Source organism: Malania oleifera, chromosome 3, assembly GCF_029873635.1.
Source record: "Malania oleifera isolate guangnan ecotype guangnan chromosome 3, ASM2987363v1, whole genome shotgun sequence".
In the NCBI taxonomy this organism is placed as follows: Eukaryota; Viridiplantae; Streptophyta; class Magnoliopsida; order Santalales; family Ximeniaceae; genus Malania; species Malania oleifera.
The window spans coordinates 122,276,449-122,299,585 of record NC_080419.1 but is presented as its reverse complement, the minus strand read 5'-3'; the positions used below and the strand labels follow the sequence as shown (position 1 = coordinate 122,299,585).

Sequence of the window (23,137 nt, the reverse complement as noted above, 5' to 3'; positions counted from 1 at the left end):
TGAATGAGTTCTTAATAGGGAAAAGTTCTAGATGAAAGAGGTGGTGTGGCGTTGAAGGCAGTCATTGCAGGAAATTAAAGAAAGACTTGATACTTTCAAATTTTTTGGAAACTCACACAGAAGCCAGTTTCTTCGAACGAGGGGAAATTTCCTCATGCACATTCATTAAATGCCCGAGATTATAATGTATTTATATATATATGTGTGTGTGTGTGTGTGTGTGTGTGTGTGTGTATACATATGTTTGTGTCGATAATGAAGAGGACAGTACAGAATTTTCTCTTCCATTTTTATATCATGTCTTATCTTCTTAAAATTTCCCCCAGAACGAGAAGTTTGACTTGAGGATTCACCTAGTGATATCAACCTTCTATATCCTCCACTGTTGCTTTTCTGTGCGAGAGGATCTCAATTTTGATAATTTTAGAACTTTTCCATAATCTTTTTGTGTAAAAAAGTGACTATTCATATGTTATCATTCATAGAACTCCTTCCTTTCAAAATGTCTTAAAAGATTTTTATGTTAAACCATACACTAATACAAACATTTTATATTTTCTATAATCTTACAATTAATAAAAATATTTCACTAAGTGAACATCCTATATTTTCAAGAACAAGATTCTCATTTTTTTGAAAATGTTTATGACTTGTCATCCAAGCATGGTGATGATTCTATATTATTAAATTTTACGAAATATTGGCTATTGTTGTATCTCACATCTATTGTCTATATGGACTACAGACTATTGTCCATATGGACTACAGAGTCGCCATCTTTTACCTTCTTTTAACACAAAAAGGGCTAAATACTTTTAACAAAGCCTAGCCACTCTTAGCATAATTAAAAGCACAAGATAAGAGCAATCAGAGCCTAGGACTAGCTTCCATACTGATACATATAGTTGTAAACATAAAACACATGCAATTATAGGAACTTATGTTGTTGAAACAAACAATAGATAGAAGAAAAACTTAACCTACAAAACCAAATACTTGTTCTGCATAAGTTAATTCTAATAATACCAAAATTTTCCTTTGGAAAAGACAAAATGTAGGCCTGCTGAAGAAGCAATATTACAATCAAATCTTCTGCGAGGAACTAAGCCTGAAGCTTCATGGCTTGAATCTGGGTATTTATGTTGACGGCATACAATACATTAAGAAGCTATTCTACAGCTATCGCACATTCTTTCATGAATCATTAGCAGCAGCAGCAGCCGCCTTCTTTTCCTTTTGTTTCTCCCTTTTTTTCTTATTCCTTGATGCGTTCTTGCTCGTTTCTCTATATAATCAATGAGCATATATAATGGCACAATTAGCCTTCTTGTAAAACATGTAAATGAAGAATGAAAAAAACAGAAAACACAAGCATGGAGAGTACTTACTCTGTAGGACTCCCTCCAAACAGCTGTTGTTGCAGAGCCATTGGTATTTGCAGAACAGAAAATTTATTTCAGTCAGTCCAATGCTCATTTCAAAATAAAACAATTAAAGGCACATTTAAAGAGAAGCAGGCATAATTAAGGATGACTCAAGGCGGTGAACTTGAGCTTTGCAATCAGGAAATTAGAACTATGTTGAAATGAGATGCGAACTACAGTTGTGAATTATGCCCTCACAAATGAAATTCAGTTGTGCTATAATGACCATCATTCATAGCTCTCTGTCATGATCAATCGAGTCCAGTTACCTAATCCTCTACATGTTTGTGTGTGTGTGATCATGGGTCCGATGCATTACACATCATTCTTAAAAAGGAGGTCAGATGTTCCCTCTGGAAAGATAGCAAGGCATGGGCCTGTCAACTTGGAGACCCTTTGGAACCCCCATCAAGAAAGAAGAATAAGACGGTAGTATATCTTGCAGGTGCGGTAAAGGTAATGTCCAACCAAAACCCCAAAGAAGAAAAAGAAATCACATTCTCAATAGCAAGTAGAAGTAGTCATATTCATTCTTGCTAACACTAATAAATAAGGTTTGTCACAAAAATGTTTCCCAACACCAAAAAATCAACATCATCACCAACATAAATGAGGCCATTCGCTATGATAACATAATGACCTCATTTATAATATACTGCAAGTAGATTGCAATCCATTGCAACTGTTTAAAACTTTAACAAATGAAAAGAAAACATCATTTCAAATAAGGGAAAGAAAATAATATGGACTGCTTCCATCTACATATAAAGCCCGAATGCCCCTAGAAGAAACAAGAAAATTATGCACCATGTGAATGTCCAAAGCACTAAAACAGTAGGCCCAGTCCATGATAGAAACAAACAAAAAACATTTATGTAAAAAGACACATACTTCTGCCTGAATGGCAGCTGCAGTCTTAGCATGTGGTGGTCGATATGCAGCAGGTTTCTGTGCAGAAGGATTGGAAGGGGTTGGTTTCCGGGAGGCTTGAGTGGATTTTAACCCTTGTCCTGAATGAACCAGCCACTCCAATGAACCAAGATTTTTGAAAAATTCCAAATCAGACAAATATTTAACTCTATAGAGGATATAAACCTTGGGTTTTCGTTTCTTCAATCTTTAATGAGTCAACAGACTTAACAAGATCAGCTATTTCCCCAAACTTATCTGCAGATACTGGTTTCCACTCAACCTGTGTATAATGTATATGAAAATAAAATATTTGAGCAAGAGAAGCTGGTTCAAAAGCAGTTAAGAGAAAGGTCGCTGACAATACTGACCTGGTACAACTTGTCAAACATCTTCTTGAAGTATAAAGATCCATCGTAGAGAAATATCCTAATCCTTCAATAGTAAAGGAAGACATTACTAAATGACTTAGTAGATAAGCTTACATCCAACCAAAATGATCCTAAACAAATGTACGTGCGCACACCCATACACAGGACGTAGCAATATGAATAGAAACAAACTCAGATTGTTCTTGAATAAGATGAGGCCTTTTTTTTTATTATGCTCATAGACTTAATACCATTTATTCTTGGTCATGACTCTTTTCCTAAGAACAACAAATTCTTGGTCGTGCCTTTTCTCCTAAGATCAACAAAATTGAGCCCAAGAAAAAACAATGATTTCCAAGTAATGGATTTATACTCATAGTAATAATTTGAGTATGATGAAATCAATATTCTTCCTTGATCATTTGAACAAGATACACATTGCAACCCCCACTTCTGGACATGCATGCAATCATTGTCTTTTACTTAGAATCACCCAAACTCAAATCCATGCTTAGCATCCGATGATATAACATGTTCTTGCAACCCCTAGCTTGACCTTCTCAATAGTACAAAATAACAAATATAACCAAATCAGCATACCCATTGTCAACTTGTAGCCTTGGAGCTGTTGTGGCAGTCATAAAATAGCGTCCATCTGGGGACCACTCACTCGTTACAGAACACTCAGCCTTCGTTGCTCCAAGCTGTTTTTTCTCCATGTAGTCCCAAAATGCCTGAAGAGTGAAAGTAGAACATGATTTCACTTAAAAAATGAGTGAGAAGAACATATCATGATTCTGCTGGCATCGGAGAAATTTGCAAACTAATTATGCCATTTTCATATGAAAAATGAGAACATATATAGAAATATCACATTGCTAGAATTGCAAGTCATATAGATAGGAGAGACAACAACAACAAACCAAGCCTAAGTCCCATCTAGGTGGGATTGGCTACGTGAATCCTTTTCCGCCAATTTACATAATCATGGACAATTTTCCTTCGACATATTCAGGGCTACAAAATCCTTACTATCTCATTTCAAGTTATTTTAGGTCTACAACTCCTCATGGTAACTAGCTCACTCCTACTCATTAGAGCACTGCTTGGCCTATGTTGTAGATGCCCAAACCATTGGAGTCATCTCTCCCTTATCTTATCTTCTACAAGAGCTACGCCTAACTTACTGCAAATATGCTCATTCCTTAGTTTATCTTTTAATGTTATACCACTTATCCACCTTAGCATTCTTATTTCACCAATTTTTACTTTTTGGATATGTTTTTTCTTAGTCATATTCAATGATCAGCACACTCAAAGATTCATATCAAAGTGACCTAACAAGTTTACGCTAGCTGTCAATTACCTAACGCAACCCTCCTTCTTTACCTGGGTTAGGAGAAACACAGATTAGTAAATCTTGGCAATAAGATAGCATCATTAGCCAAATTGATATACTTGCACAAAGAAATTAAGATTTCTGTTTAACTCCTAAGACTTCTTAGCAGAAGAAAAAAGAGGGTTCAAGAACTGCAAAATTGTTGGGTGCTATGAAAGAAATGAAGGTCGTATACAGAGGATGGATATAAAATTATGGAGTATATGGGAATATAAGGAAAGAAGTTGTATATTTCTTGTGGAAGATACTGGTACTTTATATTTTTTTCATGTATAAGAAATGCGGGAGGAGCTCTTTTTATAGAGCTCTTTGCCGACTTACATTAATGCAGCCGACAGCTTCTACATAATTCTGTCAACTGCAGCCTTCTACATTTTTCCTCACACACAGCACAGCACTCACTTGAATAATGCACAATAATGTATTACAAAAATACATCCTCATAATGCATCCACCTGCTCCACTTATAATTCCTCACAATAATACACCTCCTATATTTTATATTAAAATTACAAATTATTATTTCTTTATCACCTCCTCTTAATTTGTAATTTTGACATGCTCCTTGAACCCCTTAAATTTTTCTGTTGTCACTGCCTTGGTGAATGAATCTGCCAATTGCTTATTAGTGTGTATGAATTGCAGATGAATTTTTCCTTTTTGGACGAGTTGACGAATAAAGTAATGTCACAACTCAATTTGTTTGGTCCTGCTATGGAATACTGGATTTTTTGTTATAGCAATCGCAGACATGTTGTCATAGTAAATAATTGTAGGAGCATCTTCAACTTGCTGCAAGTCTGCTAGTAATCTTCATAACCATATTGATTCGCATGCAGCATCTGTTATCGAAATATATTCTGCTTCTGCCGATGAAAGTGCCACTGTTTTTTGCTTTTTTGGATGCCCACGAAATTATTTTGGATCCTAAGCAAAATATATAGCCGGAGGTGCTTTTCCAATCATCAATCGAACCTGCCCAGTCACTGTCAGTGTATCCCACAAGCTTGTTCTCTTTTTTCTTTCGAATATCGAATGCCAAATTTCCTGGTTCCTTGAAGATAATGTAAAATTCTTTTTGCTGCTAAATAGCGTAGCTTGCTGGGTTCATGCATAAATCTTGAAATTAAGCTGACTGGGTAAACAATATCTAGCTTTGTGCTGGTTAAGTATATTAAGGAACCAACCAGGCTTCAATATGTTTTTTCATTGACCTTTGGTGCTCCATCATTCAATTGTAGCTTCTCGTTTACAGCCATTGGAGTAGAGATTGGTTTGCAATTATTCATTTGAAACTTTTTCAATAAATCTTCGAGATATTTTTCTTGAGAATTAAATATCTCGCATTTTTGTTGTCAAACTTGAATTCCAAGGAAATATTTCATTAGTCCCAAATCTGTCATCTCATATTCTTTCATCATAGCTTCCTTGAATTCCTCCACCATTGCTAGATTGGTGCCTGTGTAAATCAGATCATCAACATATAAACAAATAAGGAGAAAGTCTTTCATACCTCTTTTTATGTAAAGTGAAGGCTCATTTTGGCTTCTTTGAAGTCCTTTTTGATGGAAGTAGGAATCAATCTTGCCATTCTAGGCTCGTGGAGCTTGTTTTAATCCATGTAAGGCTTTTCGTAACCTATATACTATGTCTTCTTGACCAGGTACAGAATAACCTTTAGGTTGCTCCACATAAACTTCTTCTTCCAATTCTCCATTAAGAAATGCTGATTTGACATCAAGTTGGAAGATTGGTAACTCTAGTTGAGCGGCCAAGGCAAGAATCGTTCGTATCGTCTCCATACGAGCTACTAGTGCAAATGTTTCATTGAAGTCGACTCCAGGCTGCTGTGAATAGCCTTTTGCAACTAGACGAGCCTTGTGCTTATGTATCGAGCCATCTTCTTTATACTTGGTCTTGTAGACCCATTTTAGCCCGATTACTTCTTAGCTTTCAGGTAGATCTACGAGCTCTCATGTGTTGTTCTTTTCAATTGTTGCAATTTCTTCATCCATGGCCTTTATCCAAATTTCTTCTTTTGCAGCTTCATCAAAGATCTGTGGCTCACAAGCAAAAAATGCAACGTCACAAGTTTCATAAATTTCTCTTAAGAACGTACCCTTATCGATGGAGTCTCTGACTCAGAATAAATTTGCCTTGAAGTGCTTTGTTGTGATTGCTGTGAGCTTGTAGTTACTGGAGAACAGGGAGACATAGATGGACTTCGACGTGAACTATCTTCTAGGCTGCTGCTTGATTGAGAATTTTAATTATTGAATATTGAGAATGGACTGGGCATATTAAATACTGTTGTTCCTTGCGCGGAAGTTTCTTCCCAATTCCATGATGTCATGTCATAAAAAATAACATCTCGAGAGATTATATTATCATTATTTTTTGGGTTCAGTAAACAATATCCTTTAGATTCGTTACTATAACCAAGAAAGATGTATTTTTCTCCTTTCTCATCAATTTTTTCTCACTGTTGAGAAGGTATATGCGAGTAAGCTATGCAGCAAAAAATCTTTAAAAGATTTATCTGTGGCTTCCACTTGTGTCATGCTTCATATGGAGTCTTGTTAAGAACCGCCTTCATAGGAGAACGATTCAGTATATAAACAGCAGTGTTAACTTCTTCAGCCCAGAAACTATTTGAAAGTTTTTTACCTTTCAACATACTTCGCGCTTTCAACAACTATGCGATTCTTTCATTCGGCTATGCCATTTTGTTGTGGAGTATATCACAATATAAGCTCCCTTTTTATGCCTTCATTTCTATAGAAATCATTAAATGTTGTTGAAAGAAATTCTCCACCTCGATATGTTCTCAAGATCTTTATTTTCCTGCTATTTTGTTTTTCTGCAAATGCTTTAAATTGAAGAAAAGTGGAGAAGGCTTTTGATTTTTGCCTTCAAAAAAAAAAACCCATATCATCTGGGTATAATCATCAACAAATAAAATAAAGTATCTATTGTTATTAAGAGATGGAGTCCTTGTGGATCCACAAACATCAACATGGATTAATTCTAATGGTGCTTTAGCTCTCCAAGATGTCTTCGGGAACGGTAACCGATGGATTTTTCCATAAATGCAACCTTCACAAATGCCATAAATACGAGTCATCGTTGGTAAGACTTTGAAAGACAATTTTCTCTTCATGTGGCATAGATAAAGGAAAAACTTTATTCGTGCTCATTTTTACTCTAGCCACATTGGAATTATTCTTCTCATCAATGATGACACATTCTCCATTGTCAAAATTGATCTTATATCCTTTTTGTAGCAATTGCCCAACACTTAACAAATTTTGGGTTAAGTTATGGACGTAAAGCACATCAGATATAAATCTAGAGTTACCTCCCTTTGTGTGGACTGCAATTACTCGTTTTCCAGCAATTTTATGTAACTTGCCATCTCCGAGTCTTACTTCATAAATGAATTTGTCATCAAGCTTCACAAACAAATCTTTTTTGCTTGTCATATGATTACTACAGGCACTATCCATGTACCAAATGTTCTCAAACTCTTGTTGAGCATTCATACATGAATAAAATACCTGTTTTGCTTCTTTTTCTTCACTTTCTTATGAATAATTGACTTCTTTGTTTTCTTGTTGATCTTTGTACCAACAATCATTTTGAGAATAATTTGGAATTCTGCATTTTGTACACCGAAATCTACAAACTTTTGTTTCGTGCCCATATTTTTTGCAAATTATGCACTAAGGGTTAAAATTGCTTCTTCTTGTTTTGTCTTGAGTTCAAAAATTTTGGATTTTACCACGTCCTATTCCACATGAAAATCTTTTGGATGAACTAGCTCCTTTATTATTTTGCTCTTCTATATTTATTTTTTAATGAAAAGTCTGCTCTAAATCTTGATTTGAAAATTTGCTCATCCTTTGTTCATGGACTTCTAGACTTTCCATGAGCTCATATAAGGTGAGCTTTGATAAATCTTTGGATTCTTCAATTGCAGCAACTATATGCTCAAATTTAGCAGGTAAACTTCTCAAAAAAATTTCAACAATTTTCTTGTGCTCTATGGTATCTCCATAAGCTATAATTTCATTAATAATTCCAGTTGTTTTGGTAAAAAAATTCTTGAATTTCCTTTTTCTTTCATGGCTAAATTATCAAAATCTCGCCATGTATTCTAGAGCTTTATGGAGATTACTTTATCATAGCCTCCAAATTGTTTACTCAAAATTTCCCATGCATCTTTGGATGATTTTGCACCCATAACTCTAGGAAGAATAGATTTACTTACCCTTTGGTGCATGATGGACAAAGCTTTTGCATCTCTCACCTTATTCTCTTTATGCTCCTTCTGCCTTTCCGAAGATCAGGTTGCTCTAATTTTTAGACTTAGTACATCTTCATATCCTTCTTCAATGATATCCCAAAGATTCTAGGAAACGAACAATGTCTTCATAAGAGTGCTCCATTAATTGTAATTTTCTCCAAAAAAAAATTGGAACTCCTTGTTGGGAATAATTGAAGGTAAGATCACTGCCACTGGTTGAAGTCATTTTTGGATTGATTTGTGAGTGGGATATCAAAGTGATGAAGGGGTTGGCTCGAACACCACAAAATGTTGGGTGCTATGAAAAGAAATGAAGGCTGTATACAGAGGATGGATATAAAATTATGGAGTATATGGGAATATAAGGAAAGAAGTTGTATATTTCTTGTGGAAGATACTAGTACTTTATATTTTTTTCATGTATAAAAAATGCGGGAGGAGCTCTTTTTATAGAGCTCTTTGCCGACTTACATTAATGCAGCCGACAACTTCTACATAATTCTGTCAACTACAGCCTTCTACATTTTTTTTCACACACAACACAACACTCACTTGGATAATGCACAATAATGTAGCACAATGATACATCCTCATAATGCAACTACCTGCTCCACTCATAATTCCTCACAATAATACACTTACTAAATTTTATATTAAAATTACAAATTATCATTTTTGAATGAAAAGTCTGCTCTAAATGAATCTTGATTTGAAAAATCTGCTCATCCTTTGTTCATGGGCTCCTAGACTTCCCATGAGCTCATCTAGGGTGAGCTTTGATAAATCTTTGGATTCTTCAATTGCAGCAACTATATGCTCAAATTTAGCAGGTAAACTTCTCAAAATTTTTTCAACAATTTTTTTGTCTCTATGGTATCTCCATAAGCTCTAATTTGATTAATAATTCCAATCGCTCTGGTAAAAAATTCTTGAATTTCCTCTTTTTCTTTCATGGCTAAATTATCAAAATCTCGCCATGTATTCTAGAGCTTTATGGAGATAACTTTATCATAGCCTCCAAATTGTTTACTCAAAATTTCCCATGCATCTTTAGATTATTTTGCACCCATAATTCTAGGAAGAATAGATTTACTTACTCCTTGGTGCTGGGCTTCTTCATATCCTTCTTCAATGATACCCCAAAGATTGTGGTATCAAAGCCAACACCCTTCATCAATTTCATATCCCACTCACAAATCGATTCAATAATGACTTCAACCAGTGGCAGTGATCTTGCCTTCAATTATTCCCAACAAGGAGTTTCAATTTTTGTTGGAGAAAATTACAATTTATGGAGTCCTCTTGTGAAAACATTTTTCGTTTCCCATAATCTTTGGGATATCATTGAAGAAGGATATAAAGATGCACCAAGTCTAGAAATTAGAGCAACCTTGTCTTTGGAAAGGCAAAAGGAGCATAAAGAGAATAAAATGAGAGATGCAAAAGCCTTGTCCTTTATGCACCAAGGGGTAAGTAAATCTTTTCTTCCTAGAATTATGGGTGCAAAATCATCTAAAGATGCGTAGGAAATTTTGAGTAAACAATTTGTGGCTATGATAAAGTAATCTCCATAAAGTTCTAGAATACGCGAGATTTTGATAATTTAGCCATGAAATAAAAAGAGGAAATTCAAGAATTTTTTACCAGAGCGACTAGAATTATTAATCAAATTAGAGCTTATGGAGATACCATAGAGGACAAGAAAATTGTTGAAAAAATTTTGAGAAGTTTACCTGCTAAATTTGAGCATATAGTTGCTGCAATTGAAGAATCCAAAGATTTATCAAAGCTCACCCTAGATGAGCTCATGGGATGTCTAGAAGCCCATGGACAAAGGATGAGCAGATTTTCAAATCAAGATTTAGAGCAGGCTTTTCATTCAAAAATAATAATTTTTAATTTTAATCTAAAATATAGGAGGTGCATTATTGTGAGGAATTATGAGTGGAGCAGGTGGTTGCATTATGAGGATGTATTATTTAATACATTATTGTGCATTATTCAAGTGAGTGTTGTGCTGTGTGTGAGGAAAAATGTAGAAGGCTGCAGTTGACAGAATTATGTAGAAGCTGTCGGCTACATTAATGTAAGTCGGCAAAGAGCTCTATAAAAAGTGCCCCCTGCAGCTTATACATGAAAAAAATATAGAGTACCAGTATCTTCCACAAGAAATATACAGCTTCTTTCCTTATATTCCCATATGCTCCATAATTTTATATCCATCCTCTGTATACAGCCTTGATTTCTTTTCATAGAACCCAACATTTTGTAAATCTTGGCAAATGGATATATTTGCACAAAGAAATTAAGATTTCTGTTACTCCTAGGACTTCTTAGCAGAAGAAAACAGAGGGTTCAAGAACTGTAAAATTTGGCCTTTTACCATGGTCTCTTTGAGTTGGAATGTCAAGGTTTAGGAAAATATTAGTAAATGGAAACTAATTCAGGATATTTTAGTCTGTTCCACACCTAAAAGTTGTTCAGTAACAAGAGATCAAACTCAAATCAATGGATGGAGCAATGTTCCAATGACGTATTTGGTATTCGTGTTTTTGAGGAGAAGGATTATCTCTTTTTTCCTAGTTTTATTGGGGGTGTTATTTGGCACACCTATGATGCATCTAGAGTTGATTGTCTTGTAGGATCTCTTTTATTGTCCATTCTGTTAAAATGGTCAATGGGAGGCATTCATGATGGTTTTCCTGTATCTATGAGCCATCTCCATCAGCTCTTTTGTTAGGTTTCCCACCAAGAAATGACGTGTTTCTTGGTTTGCCTATAGCATGCAACATTTAGACAGGTTTATTAAAGTGTAGGTTGTGGAACATCTGATTCAACAGAAGTGGTAGAAATAACCAGGAAAATCCATCAGATTAAAATTTTGATAAGGCTTAATTGTTAATCCCAAGGAAATTCAGGTGCAAGAGAGGACGAGAGATAGATTATCGGCAAATTGAGATCCTGTTGCACAAAAAAGCAACATTGGAGGATATAGAAGGTATCACTAGGTGAATCCTCAAGTCAAACTTCCTGATCTGAGGAAAATTTTAAAAAGATAAAGACATGATATGAAAATGGAAGAGAAAATTCTGTACTGTCCTCTTCTTTATCAAACATATATACATATTATAATCTCGGGCATTTAATGTACATAAGGAAATGACTATTACTGACTACAGCTGTTTTTGACTTCTCTAGACTCAAAAGAACCTCATAAGTGAACGTTGGCACTAGACTCAAATGAATTTTTTAATTAATAAAATTGTGTGCAAGAAATGACACATTTGACTAGATAATAATAATATTGCCCTAATTAATTAATCCTATTGCACCAAAAAAGTCAAAAGTGGACTGATTTCTAGAGAATATTAACTGATGCATTCAGCACTCAGCACTGCATCATTTCCCCTTGTTAGAAGAAACTCGCTTCTGCGTGAGTTTCCAAACCCAATGTGGTCTGCCCCTTCCCCGGACCCCCGCATACGTGGGAGCTTTGTACACCTGGCTGCCCTTTTAAGTCTTTCTTTAATTTCCGGCACTGATTGCCTTTAACGCCACACCTTCCCATTCATAGGGAATCCATCTAGAAATTTTCCCTACTATTGATGAGCAGTTTTTTTTGGCTCATCTTAGTAGGTTTCCCTTGAGGCCCTTGATCTTGAACATCCCACCCATTTCCAGCATTCTTTGCCTCTAAAACTTGTCTTTGTTGTTTTTCCAATCTTGATTTAGTTTTAGTAGCAGCAACTACTTCGTCACCTTCTCACACAACATGCTAATCAATAAAAGGTATCATAACATCCTTTAGAAAATATTAATAGATTTCTCAGGCATGTAACTTGGAAATCTTTGGCAAATAATGTGTTGATAACAACACTTATCCGTAATGTTAGGCCTTGGGACAACCATTTGACATACCATGTTATCATTGTAACACCATTAATATACTTAGCATAAGTAAATGTATGAAGAGCTTCATCTCCTATGACTTGATTTTCAGTTGAGGAAGCACCCAGTAACCCTCTTAAGCCCTTGGTTTGTTTAATTAGAAAGATCAATTTGCATTTCATCATCCACCTTCCTCATGAGTCATGGCATTAATGTCGTTAATTGGATTCAAAATCAGCATCTTCTTGTCATTTTTTTTGACACAGAAAGAGTAAGTATTGTCATGGTCATGATGAGAGCACCTCAATCAGTAAATCAGACGACCAAGCAGAATATGGAATGTCACCATTGGTACTACACTGCACCAAACATATTCTTTGTAGAAGACTCCAGTTAAAAAATTAAGCATGCACCTTGATAGTACAAACACTTCCTTCCCTTTATTGGACCAAAGAACACAATAAAGCTGTGGATGTTCCACTGCTCAAGCTTCATTTCAGCCAGAATTTTGCAATTTTCATGGTCAATCATTAACTTACACATGTCATCTGCAACTGTACAACTTGTTAAAATGGGATTTCTGAAGCCAGTGGTCTTAAATTCAGAATTTTGGATCATTTCACAATTTGTTTTCTGCCAAATTACCCCTTTTATCTATAGAAGTTATATTTCTAGCAGTAATAACTAAGGATTTTGCTGACAATCAAACTACTCGGTCTTTGAAAAATCGCGGCAGAGCCATATTTAGTGATTGGAGGGTGGGCCTTGGATCAACAGTAAGGTTGTCCTTTGTGACCAACCAATTGGCCACGTGTTTGAGTCCAAGGGGAATGTTGCCTCTATGTATAAAAGCAGGGGTAAAGCTGCATATGCTGTGACGACCCTCCTCCTACCCTTCAAAGCGAGGAGCCTTATGGTCAGGGGACACCTTTTTTTTTTTCAGTTATATAAAGTGAGATCTTCTTGTGCGAAATGCAGGATGGACCATATGGATGGTGAAAATTGTTGGTAGAACAGAATTGATGCGCAATGTTAAAGAAAATTCTGTACTATCCTCTTCACTATCTGGATTAACATATAACATGACAGCCTTGAGCAAAAAAATGTGCCTTGGAAAATAACTATTACTGCAGCCATTTTTGCCTTCTCTAGACTCAAAGTCTCAAGAAGACATCATAAATGAACTTTGGAACTCGACTCATAAAAATTAACTCCCTTAAGTTGTTAATAATAAAAGTAAACTTAGTAAATGCTACACGTGACCAAACCATAATAATGACAACTGTATTATTGCAACTAACAAGGCAAAGAATGGACTACCTTGTAGAGTATTAACTGATGCTTCACTGGTTTAGCACTACATCAACGTCACTTAGGCTGATGCTATGTTCATTTGGTTAGAATGGGAGCATTCTGTGTCCAGACAACTGGGTATATTTCATTACTTGGAGTGGGAGGAATTTCATATCTTTCTTAGGGCACACTTTCTGAACTTATATTGTACCATTTTTATGTTATTTTAGATTCATAGGTACAGACAAATGAGATGGGATCCTACTTTTTTGTTTTGAGATGACTCATAGTTCATTTAATTCTTTGGTTGAGAAGATGTTGAGGTTAGAGTCTAGGTACAGACAAAATGAGATGGGATCCTACTTTTTTTGTTTTGAGAAGACTCATAGTTCATTTAATTCTTTGGTTGAGAAGATGTTGAGGGACTATCTGGTGGGTTGGAGGGTTTTAAGTTTATTGAAAATTTGAAGCATCTAAAAGGGGCTCTAAAATGGTCAAATTTTGAGGTTTTTTTGGTGATGTTAGAATTAAGAACGATAGAATTTTACATGAGATTAAGTGTTTGGATAGAATGAAGGATTCGGAGATTTTATCTTAGGACAAGGCCGTGAGTCTTGTTTTTCTTAAATGACGATGGATGAAGTACTTGCCTACTACGAACTTTGTTGTTATTATTAATGGGGAACCCAAAATCTGGATTGAAACTTGACGATTGAGGTGTATTGGTCAGTGCAACCCTTTGTCTCCTCTTTTATTTTTTCTAGAAATGGGTGTTATACCTTTTAAGTTGGTTGATTGGTAAGAATTGGCTAGGAATTTTGCACTAGTTATTGTTGTCGATAATGAAGAGGTTGACGTGTCTCACTTGCAGTTTGCAGATGATTCTATTTCTTCACAGCTGGTAATAGAAGTTCTTTTGTAGCATTCTCACCATTCTTCATATTCTTTAGATGTTTTTTGGCCTGAGGATAAAATTGGTAAGAGTGGAATTGCAACAACTGAGCTTGATTAGGGGCTGAGTTATTCTAGAGGCTTCCTAGAACTATTGTTGCTAAACTGTCTAAGCTTCTTCGTCGTTGGAAGTCCTTCCAATATGTTCAGGAAAAGGCACAACACTTTTTTTCCTCCATTCCTCTTTATTATATGTCCTTGTTTAGGATATGGGTTGGGGTTGCTAAAAAGATAAAGATCGTAAGGCATTTCCTTTGATCAGGAGTGGCTGAGAAAAGGATAGCTAATTTTTAGTTGGGAGACGAGTGTAGGCTTAAGGCTAAGATAAGTCTAAATATGGATAATTTGGTGTCCAAAAAGACTTCCCTAGTGGTACGTGGTTATGGATATTTTCCTTAGACATTAATCCCCTCTAGCATAAAGTGATCAAAAGCAAATTTGCTTTGTTCGAGAATAGTGGGACAGCAAAGCAACCCACTAGAGTCCTTGGAAGTTCATTTCACAAATACATTCTTTGTTTTCCCTTCTGTTAAGCATAAAGTGGGCAATAGATCTCACATATGTTTCTCGGAGGAAGTATGGGTGGGAAATACCTCTTTTTCTATTTTCTCCTCTTGTCTATATAGACTTCCTTCACTATTTAAGCTTCTACTTCCTCATTCATGGTTTTAAGAAAGGACTCTCTTTCTTGGAATTTTCACTTTTGAAGAAATCTTAATGGTCATGAGGCTGTTGATCTTTCTTGACCGTGCAGTTTGTTAGATACATTTGGTTTTTATTTAGGAGGGATTCTTGAGTTTGGACTTTGGATGGTTGTATGACTTTTTCTTGCAATCCTTATGTGTCTTCCTCTTGCTTATTTCATTTGGACAGCTTAGGTTTTTTGTAAGGTTAAGGCATTCATTTAGATGGTACTCTTAATAGAGTTACAAGCTACTACAAAGGTTTCATCCCTTTTTTTTTTTTTTGGTGAAACGATGGTGTCCAAGGCCATTTGAATGCTCGACGAATCCACCAGGATACTAGACCCATCCCTCCACCCTTCTCCACTTAAATAAGGTTTTATCCCTGATGTTTGCGTTATGTGATTTGATAGTGTGAGAATTGGATGGCTGATACTACTCGTTGGAATTCTAGGAAAGTAGCTTATCATCGGCAAGGCTTAGTCCAATTCCCAACATGCTTGAGTTAAGTTTCTCAAGGCAAGGAGATTCAAGCCCATCATCACCTTGGTACTAGGTCTTGCCCATGGTAGCTATTTAGTTGTTAATTATTTTTATCATACAAGTATTTTCTAAATTCTTAGTTAGACTATAAGATAAGGATTTCCATCAAATAACTTGTAACCTTACCAGCGAACTAACCATTCCTGCGTCCCTACCTATGCTACAGCAGTCTTTATATTATGTTCAATAAAGTTCAAACACATTGGGGAAAAATAATAATAATTTGGAACCAGCCATCTATTCACTTCTTTTATAACAGTGTCACAAGCTGAGTTTGTTCAGGACATTATCCTTGCCAATGACCTCTTGTCTTATGTACATGGTATGGGTAACTGTCATGTAAATAGTAGTATAGGTTTTACTCATTGAGTATGATAATGCCTTAAAAGTAAAATGGGAGCATGACTCCTCAGTAAGTTTTATGTTTCCCACTGCCAAAGCTAGAATAATGTAGAAAGCTTTTACAATTCATCAATTATTGTAAAACTCACTAACATTGTACACATGTTTAGCCTACTTGCCTTCCTCGCTAAACACACATTGCCTACAAAGGTGTTAGTGATGAATTGCGTTGCTTTACAATTTACCATGTGATTCTCATTTGCTTACATGATTGTTTGATGGTTATAAATGTGTACTTGTGGTAAACCATGGTTTACTTTTAGCTAATTAGTTAAGCATGAGTGCTATAGTCACTCAGCATGGCCCTTCACAAAGTGTGAAGTGTTTGGCCCATGACAGATAGCTACAACAACATTTAAAGACACGGCTAGAATACTAAACATAAAACCAAGTGAAGGTCAATAGAATCAGGTCTACTGATTATAAGAGTAAACAAGTATGTACTATAGAAGTGGCTAATAAGAACTGATGTCTACTTTCTTTATTTTACAGATAAGTTCCATGAGAATTTGCTTAAAAATTAAAGAATAAAATATATCAATTTAAAATAACATACCATGTCACCAGGCAAGTTACCAAAACCTGCCAGGCATAGAACTGCAGACCAAAAAATTAAGGCCACAAAATAGTGAAAAGAAAGATGAACAAGCAGTTTTAAAACCTCATGCTATATAAGGTTGCTATCAATCCTTTCTTCTCTCATTTAATTTCTTCTCATGTGTCTTCCCCTTGCTAATTTCATTTGGACAGCTTAGGTTTTTTAGAAGGTTAAGGCATTCATTTAGATGGTACTCTTAACAGAGTTAACATAAACAAGATGCTACAAAGTAAAAGGCCAAATAAGGTTTCATCCCCCTTTTTTTCTTTTTTTCTTTTTTTTTGAAACGATGGTGTCTAAGGCCCTTTGAACACTCGATTAATCCACCAAAATACTATACCCATCCCTCCACCCGTCTCCACTTAAATAAGGTATATCCCTGATGTTTGTATTATGTGATTTGATAGTGTGAGAATTGGATTGCTGATACTAGTCATTGGAAGTCTAGGAAGGTATCTTATTGCCGACAAGGCTTATTCCAATTCTCAACATGCTTGAGTTAAATTTCTCAAGGCGAGGAGATTCAAGCCCGTCATCACTTTGGTATTGGGTCTTGCCCATGTTAGCGATTTAGTTGTTAATTATTTTTTATCATACAAGTATTTTCTAAATTCTTAGTTAGAATATAAGATAAGAATTTTCATATAATCATATATTCAAATAACTTGTAACCTTACCAACGTACTACCATTCCTGTGTCTCCACCCATGCTACAGCAATCTTTATATTATGTTTAATAAAGTTCAAACATATTGTGGAAAAAAAATATTATTTGGAACCAGCCATCAATTCACTTCTTTTATAACAAAGTGTCACAAGCTGAGTTTGTTCAGAACATTATACTTGCCTGTGACCAAAAAAAAAAAGCAGCTCAATGCATAAAGCTCCCGCATATGCGGGGTCCGGGGAAGAGGTGGACCACAATGGGTCTATAGTATGCAGACTTACCTTGCATTCTTGCCTGTGACCTCTTGTCTTATGTACATGGGATGGGTAACCGTCATTTAAATAGTAGTATAGGTTTTACTCATTGGGTATGATAATGCCTTAAAAGTAAAACGGGAGCATGACTCCTCACTAAGTTTTATGTTTCCTACTGCTGAAGCTAGAATAACGTAGAAAGCTTTTGAGAGGAGAGTGAGCGTTCATTAGTTATTGTAAAACTCACTAACATTTGTACATGTGTTTAGCCTAGATGCCTTCTTCGCTAAACACACATTGCTTACAAAGGCTTTATTGATGAATTGCATTGCTTTAAAATTTACTCTGTGATTCTCATTTGCTTACATGATTGCTTACTGCTTCTGATTGCTTTCCATTTGATGGTTATGAATGTGTTCTTGTGGTAAACCATGGTTTACATATAGCTAATTTGTTGAGCAAAAGTGCTATGGTCACTCCCCTTCAGAAAGTGTGAAGCGTTTGGCCCATGACAGATAGCTACAACAAAATTTAAAGACAAAGCTAGAATACTAAACATAAAACCAAGTGAAGGTCAATAGAATCAGGACTACTGATGAGAAAGCCCCTAATCAAAAGAATGGAAAAAGTATGGACCATACTATAGAAGTGGCCAATAAGAAACTGATGTTTATTTTTTATTTTACAGCTAAGTTCCATGATAATTTGCTTAAAAATTAAAGAATAAGATATATCAATCTAAAATAACATACCATATCACCAGGTAAGTTACCAAAACCTGCCAGGCATAGAACTGCAGACCAAAAAATTAAGGCCACAAAGTAGTGAAAAGAAAATGAGCAGCAGTTTTAAAACCTCATACTATATAAGGTTGCGTAGGTCTACAATATAGTCCGGTAACTGAAGGATACACTTCCCCCTAGGATTCCAGCGGACAGTATTGTAAGGACCCGTTCCAAGCTCAAGTAAAGGATTGCATTTCTTGTCGAATACTGTTGCTTTTGCAGGCATAACTAGAATAAGTCAAGGAACTGTACAATATTCACAAAATAAGAATAGAAAAGATTATGGAAGGATGAAGAAATTATTGTATGCTGACAAAAAAATCAAATTCCCTCCTACAAAACCTCAAGCATTTCAATAAGAGAAGCATCCAACAGTAAATGTTCTGCAGACGATACACCACAGGGTTATCCTGACAAAGCCATGGTAGATACTCATTTGGCATATAAAACGGTCCCGACTCCAGAACTTTTTCAAATGATTTGCACCAAAAGAGAAGTCAACAGAGTCCAAACTAATTGGTCTTAAAGGGTATTTAATGAATTTTGTGCACTTAGATCCAGCTAGAGTTGCAGTCTAGATACTAGCTTGTGCTGTTAGATTATTGACATTTGACAGCAAGCTAGTATCAAAAATATATCAATCCAATCCATTCCCTTCTTGAATGAAACAGGATGAAGGATACATCCATATACAACAGCAAATTCTGAACCAGTATTTGACCATTGAACATCATGAACAGGCCCCTCTTTACCTGCCAAGAAATTCAACAATCAGTTATTTGAACAGAGTCAGAAAGGACTGTTGATTTCACAAAGTCAGACAAGTAAGAAGATGTTAAAATATATGTTCTTAAAATATTAGGAACATACTAAGAGGCACAAGCCCTTCATGGGTTCCATTAGTCGTCAAGTAGTTTAGCTTTGATTCTCCATAGTAACTCTGGTTGGTTTTATCAACATCGGACTGCACCACAACTAGAAGTCCTGTAGAACCATGATTCCAACTTAATTGCACTGTGGAACATCGGAAGAAACTCCGTCGAGCAAAAGGTTGACTTTGTGAATTTTCCAAAGAAGCAAATATCTGAACACTAGCCGGACCACCCTAAAATAAACAAATAATTAGCTTAACAAATGCATTAAATTGAAAGAAACAGAATATATTAAGCTAAGTATCATAGATTCAGATTCATCTGCCTCCCCCCCTCCCATCACTTTACGTGAATCAAGATAATAAAAATTCCCTTTTGATCAAAATATTACAAAGTATAGTAGTATACAAAACTTAATATTTCAACACCTGTTTCTGCAGAACATTTTCAATAAATTCCAGACATTCTAGTTTGCTTAATAAGTCTATCAAAACTGAAATTAGTTAGAAACATAATTTTAGAATAGTGAAATAGTTAAAAATGTTTATCAATCCAATTCTGTAGAGCTCTCATCCAAAGAGTTACAAATTTGGAAATTTTCTGCATGCATAACAAATCTCTAACAGGCATCATATTCATGTCTACAATATTATTGAACTCCATTCCATGTGTACTTCTGGTATCATTTCATTTAATGTAATCAGTTCCTAGAAACAGTCTCAAGCAGTAAAGCATAAACCTTAGACCCTGGAATGAAGGCTGCCACATGGGATCCAGGTGCCTTAGAAAGTTCAACTGCTGCTACTCTTGGAATCCTTAGCCGATGCACGATTCCTTTGGAAAAATCCCTCCCATCAAAAAATTGTATTTCATTTGTTGCCAGTCGACATGCAACAGCTTCATCAGAGCTAAAACGGATAGATGGCCTGAAAAGAAAAAAGAAGAAAAAATGCAGCCAGGTGTACAAAAACTTAAGTGGAATTTTTTATTAAAAAATAAATACAAGAAAATAATGTTATGACAGAGAATCATAAATTCCTACTTCAACATAATTGTCAAACCTGAGAAGTATCAAGTGTAAGGGATAATTTTAGAGAATGTCCTTGAACCATTTCACATTCCACCTGTAGCAGGTTGAAAGACACTGAAATTGAAAGTCCCATTTGTAATTTAACATACCATGTGGTTTTTGTCATGTTCTTTTGGAAATGTTGATAAATGGGAACACCAGTATCGATCTTCCATAAGGTCACATTCTTTTCCTGGGGTGTAGATGATTTTTGAAAGGTCTGCAGATAAATGCCACATGGGGACAAGGTGGCTGCAGCTACACTTGGGATTTCAAAGGACCTGATCTCTTTGAAACCAGTGCAATCATATATGCTAATCAGAGAGTCAGAATTCATCACCATGAGTCTGGAACCATCTTCACTGAATTTTGTATTGGTGCAAGGAGCTTTGTCAAGCTTGATGTTGGGTTGACCATTGTTGAATGGGGGTCCACTCCAGATAGAGAACCCTTCTGGCCCTCGAACTAGGAGATTACAAAAGAATAATAACTAATAATACAGAACAAACACACATACACACGCACACATATACAAATGTACACATGCATACACACACAATTAACAACAGAGAGGAACAGGAAGAAATACCTATTATATCCAAAGATGGTGTGGGATTTGCAACTGCCATTATAGCTGAACAAAAGAATAAATGAGAAGGATTCAATTTTCTTAGTGATAGACCTTTACTATAACTCAATTAGAAAAAAAGAATAAGGTAATCATAGTGAATATAAACCTCAATTAACAAGTAAACCAATCAATCACTGCACTTTATTTTTATGGCTATAGGAACATTTTTGTTTTTTATAAATCATCAAAGAGCAAAGAGATTCATTAAAACATTTTGCACATTCACACCATCTAGGCATCTAGCAATCTTCCAGCTAACATACACATTTTTCATTATTTTTTGGCTTCTTTTCATGCTAAAATAGTCATACTGGCAACTGAAACTCTATCAAATTTGCAGGGAAAACAAATCTACAATTCATTTACCATTATCTCAGTGCATGTAGCGATATAATCACAAGTGTAAGGTTTAGAATCTCAAATTTGTGTCCTACGCCCAACTTTGGTCCTTTTATATGAATGCCCCCCCTGAAAATTCCACCTTCTGGAAAGACAGAAAACTCTTCTTATAACTTCCAATTAAGGCAAAAGAGCTGACCTTTCATAAGATAACAGTGGCTGTTGTTTGATTGGTTTGCAGTTTCGATCAGTACAAAGGTTTTATACCGCTGTGCATTTTCACTTCCTAGTTCCTACAAATTTTTAGCAAGCAACACACTAAACACCATTCATGTTTCCTTCAAAAGTTTTAATAAGCAATGCACTTAACTTCATGATTTTTTACATTGATGTTGCTGATTAGGCCCCATTCGGTCCTCATAAAATAACTAAATAAGGGAAGGGTATTGAAAGCTGCTAAAAATGATTTTTTGCTAACATTTTCCAGCAATTTCCTTTGATTTCACTCATTTTCTTTGAGAATCAAAATGAGGTAACTAACAAGAGTCTGAAAATCAATGAAAGTTTATGAATTGTTGAATTATATTTCACCAATACAAAGAGTACTAAAGCAAAACTCGTTCTGATCCAATGCAAGATTTTGCCCTCCAGAGAAAACCCAGAATAATAAATTAAAATATAGTTTTACTTCTTTCGATTTAACTCATCGAGTTGGTATCCGTCAAGTAGAAATGCTTGTACATGCATACTGTCTAGGATCCACAGTCTATACGGCACCATCAGAGAAAATTTGGGGTCACATAAATTAAATTCATATTTCAAAACCATATAAGTTTATTAGAGATTATATATTTTACGGTGCTTGCTCGCTTCAATCCGTTGCATTAAAGTGTGGTCTCGGTAGTTAAAAAAAAAAAATTATGATCCCAAATGACATAACATCCACTTTTCCGAAAAACTAATTTCGAAAATCCTCCAGCATTTTATTGCCATTCCAAAGAATCATCGCCAGAAACGAAATTATTGAGAAAGGAACAATACTGACCTGAAATCATAATAAAATATAACATTAAAAGGGGCATGATTTGAAACAGAAAACCCTAGGGTTTTAGAGATAGAGATGGAGAGAGAGATACCAGTTAAGGAGAGGAGCTTGCCGGCGACTGAGTTCCGCCGGAGAGAACGGCGGGTAACGACTCGGCCAAGGAAGCAACAAGCGTCCGCTGAAGCACGTTCAAGAGGCTGAGCGCACTGTTTTTTTCTTTTTATTTCCCCCTCTCACTTATTTTCTTTTTCTTTTTGTTTTTTGCAGCATTTTTCGGATTTAGAATAATAAAATTCCTAAATAAAATTTTATAATTCTTCACCCACAAATAAGATATTGCCATAACATGCATAATTTGATTTAAGATAATAAATTATTATAATTAGGGTCGGCTTGGATTAGAAATTTTGTTCCAAAAAAATTATTTTGCATTATATTTTCTATTTATATCAAATACAATTAAAAATAAAAATTAATTAAGTTTGAATGAAACCTAATAGTGATTTCAAAGGCACAATATAACAATTTATGAATTTTTAAAGAAAGATAATTTTTTAAAAATTAATTTAAAAAATAATAATCAATATTATCCATGAATAATATTTTTTCTTAATCTTTTATACAAATTTAGATTTATTGATATCTAAAGGAGGGAAATGGTGAGTATTAAAATTTAATTGGTATTATGGTTTTGCATATACTAAACGA

At 35.2% G+C, this 23,137-nt stretch overlaps 1 protein-coding gene across 2 annotated transcripts; it reads right to left on the bottom strand.

Annotated features, from left to right (window-relative positions):
• Positions 1 to 902: 902 nt before the first annotated feature.
• LOC131150518 (uncharacterized) lies at positions 903 to 22,668 on the bottom strand. Of its 2 annotated transcripts, none has more exons than XM_058101276.1 (14): positions 22,521 to 22,668; positions 21,004 to 21,048; positions 20,525 to 20,879; positions 20,085 to 20,271; positions 19,344 to 19,578; positions 19,157 to 19,225; positions 18,600 to 18,701; positions 18,441 to 18,481; positions 3,305 to 3,438; positions 2,705 to 2,768; positions 2,520 to 2,616; positions 2,316 to 2,434; positions 1,389 to 1,411; positions 903 to 1,285 (listed from the first exon to the last, which is right to left on the bottom strand). In XM_058101276.1, exons 2-14 carry the CDS (start codon positions 21,041 to 21,043, stop codon positions 1,195 to 1,197), a joined length of 1,557 nt encoding a protein of 518 aa, XP_057957259.1. In that variant the 5' UTR covers positions 21,044 to 21,048; positions 22,521 to 22,668; the 3' UTR covers positions 903 to 1,194. The 2 variants fall into 2 exon arrangements, with proteins under 2 accessions (XP_057957259.1, XP_057957260.1); XM_058101277.1 differs by lacking the exon at positions 18,441 to 18,481 and adding an exon at positions 16,726 to 16,766.
• Positions 22,669 to 23,137: the final 469 nt, after the last annotated feature.

What these genes read in the sequence shown, in the direction of transcription:
- LOC131150518 (XM_058101276.1), bottom strand. Translation starts at nt 21,043, where the DNA reads ATGGCAGTTGCAAATCCCACACCATCTTTGGATATAATAG. An exon ending in AGGCTACAAGTTGACAATGG is followed by an intron (nt 2,769 to 3,304) that starts GTATGCTGATTT and finishes TTACTATTGAAG; the next exon opens with GATTAGGATATTTCTCTACG. An exon ending in TTTGGAGGGAGTCCTACAGA is followed by an intron (nt 1,286 to 1,388) that starts GTAAGTACTCTC and finishes TTGATTATATAG; the next exon opens with AGAAACGAGCAAGAACGCAT.